We start from the raw sequence: 14,024 nt of genomic DNA on the forward strand, positions 1-14,024 counted from the left end.
GGAGATGTAAATAAACAGTTGTGAAGAATGAAGTTACTGCTGGAGGTGTGTCCAAGGTTCCGACTTTTGTTCAGTGGTGCTTTATCCTTAATATTCTACCTTCTAGCATATTTTAAATCTTGGACATTTAAAAAGTTTGGTTTTGCTTCTCTATAAATAAAATCTCCTTGGAGGACACCAACTTTTTTTCTTGCAATTTGTCATTGAGCTGAGATTTAATTACTTTTACTAAAGTCAGTGTTTCTCAAATGTGACTGTGTACAATACAGTGGTCCTCCAGAGGATATGAAGTGATGTATGGGTGTAAATTTGTTATTTTAATGGTTAGGTGTTTATTTTAATTTGTAATAGGAAGATGCTAAGTTTCTGCTTATGATGGTGCTATCAGATTTCCTTCTCAAATAAATTCAAGTACAGGCCAGATGCAGATGGTATGCCCAGAGGTGGGAACGCCATGTATCTGACAGCTTCCAGCCCAGCAGGAAGCGTGCACTCCATGCTGAGATAAACAACATCTTCCCAGCCTGGCACTGGAGACTTGTTCTCCACATCGTTTTACTTTCCATTTCCTTTCTGGAGTCCCTGGCTTGGCCCTCTGCAGGCCTCTTGAGCTCTGTTCTCTTGGCTTTCTGATCTCCTGAGATGCCACCCTCATGTCTGGAGGCCACAGCAAAATGGAAAAACATTTTCCCTTGATTCTTCTACATCTTGGAAGAGCTTTGTTTTTGTTTTTGTTTTGTCTTTTTGTGCCATTCACTCCCTTGATTCGGTCTTGTGTGTGATCATGCCTACAAACAATGACATTTACAGCTTTGTCTAATATTTTCTCCAGAACTGTTCTCACAGGAAGGAAGTTTTCTTCTTAAAGTCACAGTTTTCCAGTACATAGCTGTAAATCCGATGATAAAGCTGAAGGGAAAGATAACGAATTGCAGCCTATCTAGCAAGGCCTATCCTTCAAAGCCCTGCTGAGTCGCTGCTCTGAGATGCAGGGTCTGGGACCGCCTCCCAACACACAGTGAGTCACTGCCCCCCGGGCCAACATTTGGCTCGTGCCATATCTCTCTTAAATGCATACATTATTCACACCTGTATAACAGTTACCTGTTCACATGTCTTCGTCCCTTCAGATGTGAGCCTCTGAAGGGTAGTGGCCACATTTTAATTCCTTGTTCAACAAATAGTTTCTGAGCACCTACAGTGTGCCAGGCAGTGGTCTAGGCCCTGGGAAGCTGCAACTTAACAATGCTGAGAAAGCCTGTTCTGCATGTGGTTTGTTACCTTTGCATTTCCTATTGTTTAACAAAAGTGTCTTAGTCATCAATTTCCGTATAACAAATTATCCCCAAACTAAGCAGCCTAAAACAACAAATATTTAATCTCACCTGGTTTCTGAGGAAGCCATGGGTATGCAAGGAAAGCCAAGATTTTGTTTATTTTTTCATATCACAATTTTGCTCAGAAACGTATTTCTATATAATACAGTTTGGCAGGAATCTGGGAGCAGCTGAGCTAGGTGATTTTGGCTCAGCATCTCTCATGAGGCTGCTGTCAAGATCTCAGCCAGGGTGTAGTCGTCTGAAAGCTTCATTTGGCTGCAGCATCTGCTTCCAGGCTCACTCCCATGGCTGTTGGCTGATGGCCTCCGCTCCTTATCATGTAGCCTCCCCATAGGGTGTTCATCACATAGCTGCTGGCTTTCCTCCAAGTAATTGTTCCAAGAAAGAGAAAGGGTGAGCAAAAAGGGAGATGCAGTGTCTTTTGTTTAATCTCAGAAGTGACGCACCATCACTTCTGCCATCGTCTGTTAGTCACACAAACCAATCCTGGTACAAAGCAGAAGGAGACTACACGGGGGTCAGGGGTCATCCTGGGCTATCCTGAAGGCTGTCTTCCACAGCAGGGCATTTGATGGTGGATGTTCAATAAATGCTGGTTAAAGTATTACCAAAGCAATTTGTAGGTCAAAACCTCTACTTTTAAAAATTATACTTTATTTTTAAAGCAGTTTTAGGTTTACATCAAAATTAGTGAAAAGTTCAGAAAGTTCCCATATACTCTATGCCCCTCCCCCCATGCACAGCCTCGCCCCACTGTCAGCATCTTGCAACACAGTGGGATGTTTGTTACAATTTATGAACCTACATTGACATGTCATTATCATCCAAAGTCCATAATTTACATTAGGAGGCACTCATGGTGTTGTACATTCTATGGGTTCGGACAAATGTATAATGGCACGTATGCATTATTAGAGGATCATACAGAACAGTTTCACTGCACAAAAAGTCCTCTGTGCTCCACCTACTTATCCCTCTCCCCTCCCAAGCCCTGGAAACCACTACCTTATTATTGTCTTCATAGTTTTGCCTTTTCCAGAATGTCATATGATTGGACTCAAACAGTACATAGCCTTTTCAGACTGGCTTCTTTTACTTAGTAAAATACATTTAAGGTGATTTTTCATGGCTTGATAGCTTATTTCTTTTACTTTAAAAAACAAAACAAAACAAATAAGTGGACATACTTATGCCCTGGCGTTACTGATAATATCATTTTGGATTGTTTTCAATCTTCCACTCAGTTTAAATAATTTCAATGGTTTACCCAGCTAACATATTGCTGCCATGTTAAATTAAGAAGTCAATAAATGTGTTTTGGGCAGAGTTAGTAACTTGTCTTTCTCCTGAATTGTCTTCTTTCCCTTACAGTCATATTCTTTAGCCATCTTGCCAGAACCACTCATGTTCTGCTTGTCTGACTATTTGTGGAAAATCTCTATTTGAAATCCTTATATGTTCTATTTAAAATAGATTTTGTTGCATGTGCAAAGCAATTGCATCTTGCTAAAAGAAAAAGGTCTATGTCTAGTTGACAAAGGGACCTCCCGCCAGAAGGTTCTTTCTATTAAATTGAAGCCTCGAGTAGAGGGGAAGGAAGTACTCTTTTTTGATGGGAAAACATAGAGCTGTATCATTGCAGTTGCCTCTTACAGTGAGCTAGCAACACACATGCAAAGGACAAAGGCAAGATTCAAGTGAGCAGTATTGTTGGCTGGGTGATTTTCCTCTTCCTGTTCTGCCAAGATTGAAAGTCAGTAGAGACTTTATTTTTATTTTTATTTTAATCCTCTCCTGAGGACATACCTATTAATTTTAGAGAGAGGGGGACCGGGAGGGGAGAGGAACATCCATGTGAGAGAGAAACATCGATCGTTTGTCTCTTGGAGGCGCTCTGACTGGGACTGAACACGCAAACTCGGCCTGTGCCCTGACTGGGAATCAAACCCACTACCTTTCAGTTTACGGGATGACACTTCAATCAGCTGAAGTACACCAGCCCGGGTGAAAGTCGGTACAGACTTTAAATAAAAGGATGGTGTTTTAATTAGTGGGATTAAAGAAAAAAATAGTCCTTACCCTTGTGACTGATTGGTTTAGGAAAACGTTTCATTCCCAGAGGAATGAAAAGGGTCTTACTTTTTGTTTTCCTCCACAAGGTGAAAAATTTCCAGCTGAATGACAATTAGCACCTATTTGGTTGGCACTTTATAAATTGTGATGTAGTCAAGCTGTGAATGTATGTTGCTTGCACTTAACCCTTAACTATATTAACATTCAGCTTACTAAACTGACTGCCTCAAGTTTAGGCAAACTATAGTGCCTTGTGCCTCAATAAAAATGTTGTATGCAAAAAATATACAAACTTTATTTTTAGAGAGAGAATAATTTCTTGTTATAATGAACCACTGGAACTGAAACAGTTAACAGAACCTAGTTTAACTTAATTAAACCTCCAAAGGAAGTAAGAAGATGGTCAAAGAAAGCTAATGAGTGGAGAAGCCCAAGATTGGCTGGGATAAATCTGTGAATAAGAGCATTTCAGCATGGGTGTCTTCTGACCCATCCCGCCAGTTGGTCTGCTTTCATTCTTGTCATCATCTAAAGAGGAGGCTGGGCTCAGAGCAGCAGCAGTGGAGCAGTCGCCATGACCACGATAACGCCTGTTTGTGTAATACTCAACACCATGCCTACCATCCTGACTCTCAAAGGAAACAGATTTTAACACGTTGCAACCAGACAGCCAGTAACTCTCACAAGACAAAAAAAAAAAAAAAGAAATGATATAAGAAGCCTACATATATATTTAGGAGCGAAATAGATCCTAGTGTGTGGCAAAGGATAAAAAATTCTGGCAAAGATTTAGGGTGTGTTAGAAAGATGTAGTTTGGGCAAGTCTTAGTGGAAAATCAGGTTAACTCTTCAAAAATTGCTAATATTTAAGGGTTGATGAGAATTTGTATTGCTTGACAACTTACTCCAAATTGTACCCAACGTTTTAAGAAAATTTTATGTGATAGTTTTCTACTTAGCTGCTTTGACAGAAGTATTTTCAATAAAATAGGGTGAATGAGTAAGAAAACGTCCGTCACCTAACAATACCGCTGGAGAGCCAGGGTCCCAGCATAGTCACCACCGTTTCCCTCATGGTACCTGGGCCTCCTGAAGGCCACAGAGGTGCCAGTGTTACCTGAGAGATAATACGTAGCCGCCTCCAAGAACCGCCCTTGCAAAACCAGAATTACCAAGGAATTGTAAACACCATACTGTCTTTAAAAATATTTTCGGAATATCGGTTATTTCAACATCTTATTGTCTTTCTCTGCTCCCACACTGTCCTCCAGGTGCCACACACGCCAGTTGCTAACTTTGAGAATAAGCATAATAGGCACATGCATATATTGAAAAACGTCCTCCAGGGCTTCTTACTTGCCATGCTGGGGATCAAGGTGGGCGAGCATCCCTCCCTTTCCAGGTGAAGGTTAGTGAGCTTGCTGGCCTCTAGGTGACCATCAGAGAAGGGTGACTCACAGGAAGAGTCCGGCTGAAAGATGACCGGCTGCCAGGGCACCTCGGTCTCACCTACAGTTTGCCACTCACACTTGGCATCTGTACTTAAGGGATCGGACTGAACTATTCAGAAGATCTGGCAGAGCCCTGATATTTTGCGGTTCCTTTTGGACCAGAGGCTGGTGAGCCTGGTGTAGCTTCACAGAATGAAGCTGCTACGTTTTCCTGTAGATCTAAACTCAAGGTTGCAAACCAGTGGTCAGATCCAGCATGCCAACGTGTTTGGCTTATACTCCCTAGCGCTTTTTGCTTTTTGTCTTGTTTGTTGCTGTTTTAAATTAGATGTTAACACCTAAAAGCAGGGAGATTTCTCAAACTCCCTTCTGCTTGTCTTAAAATTTTTGGATGTGGCAACATCCGGCCCTCATTTCTACACTGTAACCTCTTCCAGACTGGGCGTGAGTGGTGGGGTCCCCAGGCCCACCTGGCCCGCTTGGTTCATTCCCACCCCTTCCCGGCAACTGTAGAAGTTGGAGTTTGCAATCCCTGTTGAAACTCTCTCCATATTCTCCAGATCACATTGGACAATGATGTTTTATAAAGAACACATATTCCAGGCTATTTGTGCTTTCTCTGCTGCTTGGACCGGCTCCAGGAGGGTGGGTTTGTGTGGGCACATGAGCGGTAAACATTCCTGTCTGGCTTGTTCAAGAGCACAAAGGGTGGCCATATGATTTCACTTATGTGTGGAATCAAAAGAACAAAACACGAGAACAAACCCAATTGAAACAGACACATAGATACAGAGAACAGACTGACGGATGACAGAGAGGAGGGGGCTTAAGAGACTGGGTGAAAAAAGTGAAGGGATTGAGAAGTACAAATTAGTAGTTGCAGAACAGTCATGGGGATGTAAACTACAGCATAGTCCGTAAAGTCCATAATATTGTAAAAACTCTCTATGGTGCCAGGTGGGTACTAGAAATACCGGGGGGGGGGGGGCAGCTGGGAGATGGATGGTTTTCTGACCACTATGCTGTACACCCGAAACTAATACAAAATAATACTGAATATAAACTGTAATAGAAAATAATTTTTAAAAATTTAAAGAGTGCAAAGGATGAGAGGAGGACTAGAGGCTGAAAAGCTTGTTACGGTTTTGAAAAGATCCGCATTGTTACAGCTGAATTACCGATGTGTGAGAGGCTTGCTCCACGTGAACATCTATGTGCATTGGGGAGAAGTGAAACCAAAGACAGAAAAGGCTGTGAGGTTTTCAAGTGTCTTTCCTTTTTCCTTCTCTTCTTACCCTCATTGTTAGGTCCATGCCAGAGACGACGGGCCGGTGGCTGCTGCACCCAGCTGGGCTCCCTGTCAGCCCTGAAGCACGCCGTCCTTGGGCTCTACCTGCTGGTCTTCCTGATTCTTGTGGGCATCTTCATCTTAGCAGGTAAGAGCACCCTTTTCTGTCCAGGCCTTTAAGGATGTGGAAGGAGCTAGGTAGGAAGTGAGAGCAGAGGAACTGGAGAGCTGAGTTCTCTGCTCTTGATTCCCAGTCACGAGCCTGAACACTGCCCTCTTCACCATGGAAACTGTGAAGGAGGAAGCTTTCCGACCAGACACCACTGTTAGCAGCATTGCCTGTTCCCTTTGAGACGAGTCGTTGGTAGGGGCATACGAGCCTGGGACATCTCTGAGTCCAGGAACAGAGACCTAGTTTCTCTGAGCGGCTTCTGACTTTTCCCGAATCGTTGTGTGACATTGTGCATTTACTGGCCTTCCTGGAGCTCTGTACTATGGTTTGCACAGAGCGGGCTGGGCCCCTTGGTCTGGGGTGTGATGGCAATAGGCATGAGAGACGTTGCTGCCGAGCTTAATCAGGGTCATGGTCAGCCTGCTGCCCTTTTGCTGTTACTTGGGAGATGGGGTGGGTTTGCCCCAATTCACTTGGGCTCTTGTCCCCAGTTTCTGTCTGGGGACAGGCTGGTGTTGATAGGCTGGAGTGTGGAGCACATCCTCTAGGCAGGAAGGAGCAGAGCATTGGATGTAGGAAGAGATCAGATGAAGGATTCCATGCTTTGAGTAGCCCAGTTCAGCACCCATAGGCCGTCCCACCATGACAGAGATAGTGAAGACAGAGAGGATGTGGTGGTCTCTCCTGACCCCCACCCAATGGGAGGGATGCTCAATGCCCACCTTTCTCAATGGAGGAATGTATGTAAGGCTTGACAAAGTAAATCAACAGGTCCGTTTATTTCACCCTCACTTGTCTTACATGAGTGCCTACTTTGTGCCAGGTTCCATGCTAAGATTGAAGACATAACTAAAACCCAGGAACTTCCTGCAAGGTACCCCCAGTCTAAGGGATGAGGCAGGGATACACAGACGGAGCTCTGTAATCGGGACTGTGGTGGAGACTGTATGTTGACACAGCAAGTGCTGTGCTAATCCAGAGGCCGTGCACACAGTGGGAGTGTGGGTGTAGCGCGTGCGGGATGGGTTGAGCAAGTCTGCAGGCCAGGCAGAGGTAGCTTGGAGTACTGAGGGCAGGGTCCTTGGGTTAACTCTAGGGAAGGAATCTGGAGGGTAAGCCCTTGCACAGGACCCTTCCCTAGAAATCCTGAGGCAGATGCTTAGGATGTCCCTGGTGTGGTCTCAGTGTCCTTGAAGTGAGACTAGTTCCTTGGGCCTTGTGATGGGATGTTCAAGTCTTCCTTCGCTCTCAGGGTTTCACTCTCAGGGAAAAGGGCATCCTCAGGGGTGGTGTCTGTCCCACCGACCACAGACCTGATGGGCTGCCAACAGCAATAATGAGGGAAATTCATGATTCATCCCAGGAATGATGTCCAGCTGGAGGATGAATTGAACATGTTCTTGGGCTGGTCAGTGAGAAATTGGGATCTGGGTTTTGTGGGCTTAGCAGCCACAACCATAACAAATTTCCAGAATTTTTTGGAAAGTGTTTCAGCCCAGCAGGAAAGTCAGGCTATGGTATTACAAGTTCTCTGCTGAACAGGAACTTTCAGGTGACAGAAGATGGTCTAAAGGAGAGAGTCAGGCTGGTGGGGACCCAGGGGCCAGGCTATGGAGGTCCAGAGGGCCTGGAAGGGCATCATCTCTTGGGAAGAGAAGACTTGCAGGGAGATGAACATTCTCATTCAAAGGCTGCCATGTTGAAAAGAGCAGATATATTCTATGTGGCCTCAGAGGGTAGAAATATACAAATGGGTGGATTTTATAGAGAGACAGGTTTCCATTCAAAACAGAGGAGAGTTCTAACAGGTAGGTAGTGCTGTCTAGAACGATGAAGAAAGGCTTTTCTCTTGGCTTGGAGTCTGAATGGGATTCACAACAGCATCCTGAGAGTTTCAGAAAGGAGGATGGAACATGGTTTCTCAATCTAATGAAAACGTTGCCACACTTCCTTAGTTGTTCCATGTGGAAACCACGGGAGAATTTTGATCATTCCCATCTCTGAACCTGAACTTTCTGGGTACCAGATTGACCATGTGGAATAAAAAATTCAGTTGGATTGGAACTTATCTGATAAAACAAAACATCATACTTCACCTCTCGGCTCTGTGGCATGGCCACTGTCACCTCCCAGGCTCTTGTCTGAAAAATCTGGGAAAGATTTGGTGAGGTAGCCAATGAAAGAACACAGTCACCAGCTGTCTCTCCCCTAAGGAGGGGACTTAGGAATTCAGTGGACAAGTCTGGGGATTTTGAAGAAGGCCCTACCTAACCTTAGGTAGAAAGGAAGTTTTTTCAGATTACCCTGATTGAAGATCTCCATTGATGCCTCCTTTCATAAAATACCAAGATGATGTGGAGATCCATGGTTCAGAGTAAGCCAGAGTTAGCCTGGCCCTATATTAGATATCCTACTGTGGCCATTTTCCTATCTTGGGCAAGACATGCTTTTCAGTGACCTGCTGAAGTCACCTTGCACGAGATATGTGATGGGCTGAATTGTGTTTTCCCCCCCAAATTGATATATTGAAGCCCTAACATTCAGTGTGGTGGTATTTGGAGGTGAGGCCATTGGGAGATAATTAGGTCATGAAGGTGGGGCCCTAATAATGGGATTAGTGCCCTTATAAGAAGAGATGAGAGAGAGGTGGTTGGGGCAGGGGTGGGGTGGGGAAGAGAATTCCCACCATGTGAGAAGACAGTGAGAAGGGGCCATCTACAAGTCAGGAAGAGCACCCTCACCAATAATCAAATCTCTCCTCACCTTGACCTTTGACTTCCCAGCCTCTACCATGAGAAATAAATGTCTGTGGTTTAAGCCACCTCATCTGTGGTATTTTGTTTCAGTAGTCCTAGCTAAGACAAGAGGAGTTCTGTTTGAACCACTCTTACACTTCAAAACCTGTCCGTCAATGAAAAGTTTATACATCTTACAACTAGATGACGAAATTATCCCCCGCAACCAAGTGCCATGTCTGAATACTTGATGGGTAACATGGGATTAGGGTACAGATGCTTGCTCTTATGTACTGTTTTTCAATATTACAAAATTATAATCTAATTATACAAAAATATTACTCTCTCTCAATTCACCTCTTTATCTGAGTACAGAAGTCCTAACTTCCTGAACAAAAGAATGGAGATTGAGTGGTCATGTGGTCAAAGGGTCCTTAGCCTAGCACTTTAGGATGTTCCCTGATGGAGTTCAAGAGTTAGAGGAGGTTCAGTCTTACCCATGACTACTCTGGGACATCACCGTGATCATCAAAAATCATCTCTTCCTCCCCTTTGTTGTCATCAAGGAACTTGAACTCGCATGGTAAACACGAAACAGCAGAAAGGGAAAGTGCTAACATCTGGGGGTCTAATCTTGGTTGGTGGGAAGCTGAAGTATTACAGCAGTGTAGACTAGAGACCTGGACCAGGGAGAGTTCCTTGGTGACATATGGGTCCCTCTCACACCTTAATTTAGTTCTTTCTTAACAGCAGCAGCCAGACGTCACCATCATCATCCTTACTAAGTGCTTCACTTGTTCATGAATCCTTAGTGGGTGCAGGGCAATGCAATAAAATCCTGGTTTTTTAGTCCATTTGGGCTGCTATAACAAATTACCATAGACTGGGGGCTTAAATAACAAACATTTATTCTCACATTTCCAGAGGCTGAGAAGTCTGAGATCAAGGTGCTAGTAGATTTGGTGTTTTGTGAGGGCTCTCTGCCTGGTTCATGAATAGCCATCTTCTCATTGTGCCCTTGTGTGGTGGAAGGGGCAAGGGATCTCTCTGAAGTCTCTTTTCTAAGGGTGTTAATTCCATAATGAAGGCTCCACCTTCCTGACCTAATGACATCCCAAAGTTCTCCATGTCTTAGTTCCATCACTTTCTGGGTTAGGATTTCAACATATGAATTTGGGTGGGATGTGAACATTCAGTCTATAGCATGGAAATTAAAAAAAAAAAATCATCAGATAGATGTGGTTCCTGCTCTGGGAGTGTTTAAAATTATAAACACATACACATTAGGACAGTATGATGTCTCTAATGCTACGTGCCAAATTATGCAAAGGAAAACGTGATTCCTAAGAGCTGAGTGCTTGGGGTAGGCTCAGCCTGGGGAGAGCTGAACATCAAGTGATCCACATGCTGTTTGAACTGAGAACCCCCTTTTATTGATCACCTTGTTTCAAGCAGGTTTGTCTATGGCTCCACAATCAGAGATCAGTGCGCTCAGAGACCATATCTGTTCGTATGGCAGATCACTGATCCCGCCACGCATCTTGGAATTAAGAACATGGTGCCCTCAGCCTTTACTGGGACACTGCCAGAGCCAGTGCTGTGAAATTCCATCCTGTGCTTGTTGTTGAGGGTGCTTGTTGAGAACATTGTTCGGTCTAATCACACATGTTGACTAAGAGGGTCCATGGAAAAGTTAGTCTCTGTCTTAGAAGGAGGTACGCTTTCCTTAAGGAATTAGTTTTTCACCTTAAGGGGACTGTGCATCTGAAAGCAATCAAAATTGCTTTCAAGAAGGTAATTAATGCAAACTGGGAGTTAGCTGTCATCCCATTGTAAGATGTGTGAATTTGAAGGTCATTAAAGTGAACACCTGGAGACAGATCTGTGGTCCACCCATAGCAACTTAGAGACGTTATGAAAAGCATTTTTCCATTTGTCTCATCCCTACCTCCATTTAGATGAGCTCACTTCTCCTCCCTCTATCTCATTCTCATCTACTGCTGTCTGGGTATGTTTTATGTCTCCTTATAAACTGCCTTAATCCCTTTTGGAACAAGAAAGGCTATTATGCATAGTTTTGTCTTTAAGAGAAATTCTGCCTACTCTATTTAATTCTGCAAGTGCATGAGGTTTTACATATATGAATGGATAAGTGAATGAAAGGGACAAGGAACCTTGGAGGGGATCTTATCTGTGGGGAAAAGATGGTTATTTTAGTCTTCGCCAAGTATCTAAATATAGGTAAATATAGGATCACTGCTCAAGGGCATGTGCTAGTAGAAGTAGCTTGTAATTAATTATATTAATACACACATCATCATGTATACTGTAGCGGCATTAGAGCATTTACGGAGACTCTGAAGACAGGAAGGATCATGTATTACTTCACACTGCTTAACACCATGGGCTCTCTGAGAGAGAATTCCTACCCTGACCCCTCTGTTACCAGCTGTGTGACATTGGCCAAATTACTTGACCTGAGTTTCCTCATCTGAAAATGTAAGAAATAAATATGCTTGCTTCACTGGGTTGTTTGCACAGTAAGCATGATGAAAATAGTGGCTGTTATTATTATTACTATAGTATTAGTACTACCACTATTATTAGTATCATCACTTGTTTTCTCTTGGCTTTCTTTGAAGTCAATTAAGCTTGATGATGATGTGAACTGAGAGTTAGAAAAACTTGGGTTGGGTCCCAGCTCATCCATTAACACTCTGTGATCGTGGGGGAAATCACTTCGCTGTCCAAACCTTAGTACATTCATTTGTAAAATGAGCAGGTTGGCCTGGATCATTGTTTCTCAAACTCTTCGATTATGACCTACAGTAAGAAATATATTTTAGGCCTGGCTGGTGTGGCTCAGTTGGTTGAGCATCATTCCACAAAGCAAAAGGTCACAGGTTTCATTTTCAGTCAGGGCACATGCCTGGGTTGCAGGTTCATCCCCCTTTGGGGTGCATAGGAGAGGCAACTGATCGATGTTTCTCTTCCTCTCTTTTTTTACATCACAAATAGTTCACACTTGTTCACATATATACACAAGAAATAGGATTAAATGTGTGATGACCTAAATTCTATTCTATTCATTTTCTTTTTAATGGTCACAACCCATACATTTATTTCATGATTCATGAGTGGGATACAAGACATAGTCTGAAAAACAATGGACTAAAGGATCATTCTATTATTCTGATGTCTTGACATTCTAAGAGGATAGCCATATTATCTTTAGGATGTGGGTTTTGAGGCTAAACTTCTGTATTCAAATCTGGGCTGTACCACTGAATGGTTCTATAATCTTGGGGCAACTTACTTAACTTCTCTGTTTCAAATTCTTAGTTTCCTCACCTATCAAATAGAATTATAATGGTACCTACTCCAGAGAGTTGTTGTGAGGACTAAATTAATACCTGAAAACTCTTAGTGCCTGGCACATAAACATAATCAATATTTGATGCTATTATTATTATCATCATTATTGGAATAATCAGAGAGAGTTTGCTCTCAGAATAGCAAAAAATCAGAAACCTACCCACTTAGCCTCAGCACCTAATGGTTTTGCTTGTAAACAGGGGGCACTTGACGTGCTCTGTGTGGTGGGAGGGTAGGTCCCCATAGTCCAAACGTTTATAATAAACCCAGGGGGAGCCTAGAGACTCAGTGAGGGACCCTGGCTCACTGTGCCAGTACAAGGCTTAGCATGTCAAGAAACAGGACTGTGTTTTCAGCACGGGGGCTCCTCAGTGGAGAGAGTGAGTGGGTGAGCCAGCTCTCTGGTGCGCGTCCCACTCCCGACACTCAGGAGCTTAGCCTTGGAAGGGGCCTCAGAAGACATTGTATACAACCTCCCTCCAAGAGCACGAGCCTCGCTCCCACTCTCCCAGACAGACGAGGTACTGTGCTTCTATTGAAAAATAGCCGCAAATGACAGAAACTTTCGCCTAATCTTCCTTGACTATCCCACACACATAATTTCTAGTTTCTCTTGTGGGAACAGCTCCTCTAAGGCTTTCTCCTCATCCTTATCTTCTTCAATGAATTGAAAACACCGGTTCCTTCAACAGTAGCTCCTCAGGCCGGGTTTGGAGAGCTCTGTGTATATGCCCCTATCTGCACACTTGCTACATTATATTGAAGTTATCAGTGTTTGTGCTTACTCCTCTCCTGGTCCCAAAGAAAGCTCTTTCATGATCAAGTGCTGTGTTTTGTTCACCTGTGTACTCCCAATGCCTAGCATAATACCCTGCACATAGTAGGTGCTCAGTTAATGTTTGGCCTAAACTGAATACCTCAACATAATGGCCACCTCCTGCCCCCATCTTCACCCAACAAGCTCCAGACTTGAGTGGTAGATGAATGGAATGAGAGACTGTAAAACTGGCCTGGTCTGGCCAGGGCAGGGTGTGCTAATCTGTGGCCGACTTTGATCTTGACACCCTTGTGTGTTGATGTAACCTAAATTTGCACAAGCCTTTCTAGTGCTAACTCATGGCATTGCATGAGACCACATCCCACAGATGGCATACCGTGCAGCCATTTAATAATCACATCCATTCTCCACCCTACCCGAACACCAGATCTCTTTCAAAGGAAACGCTGCCCGGTGAGAATGCCTCCGTCCCACGTCAGGATAACTGGCTTTTATTGGTTTTGTTGTTGCTTTAACTTCAATGCGGATCTTATTAATAATCTTAGTTATATTTCATCACTCTGGTCTCTGCCAAGTATTGCAGCCTGTTGGATCAGTTTGAGTCTCAATTTGGACATCTGTCATTTAGCTTTTCCATTCGACCTGTGTCAACACGTCTGAACACGTCTGAGCCTGTCTCCCAACCCCTTCCTCATTCCATAGCCTGCAGGCTTGTGTACAGTTCCCAGGAGGATGTGACCAAAGGCACATCTGACCATGCACACACTGTACTGTCCTGCGAGGTGAGGTGGGGTCACCTCAAAGACCCTCCA

At 43.7% G+C, this 14,024-nt stretch overlaps 1 protein-coding gene across 1 annotated transcript in view; it reads left to right on the forward strand.

Moving 5' to 3' along the window:
• The window catches only part of SCARA5 (scavenger receptor class A member 5), a 94,703-nt gene that overhangs the window by 20,072 nt on the left and 60,607 nt on the right, over positions 1-14,024 (forward strand). Inside the window, exon 3 of the mRNA XM_090289041.1 lies at positions 6,172-6,300. Coding sequence (XP_090145167.1) covers positions 6,172-6,300 — 129 coding nt within the window. The remainder of the gene's footprint in view (positions 1-6,171; positions 6,301-14,024) is intronic.

This window comes from Furipterus horrens, unplaced genomic scaffold (assembly GCF_987537825.1).
Source record: "Furipterus horrens unplaced genomic scaffold, mFurHor1.1.pri manual_scaffold_10, whole genome shotgun sequence".
In the NCBI taxonomy this organism is placed as follows: domain Eukaryota; kingdom Metazoa; phylum Chordata; class Mammalia; order Chiroptera; family Furipteridae; genus Furipterus; species Furipterus horrens.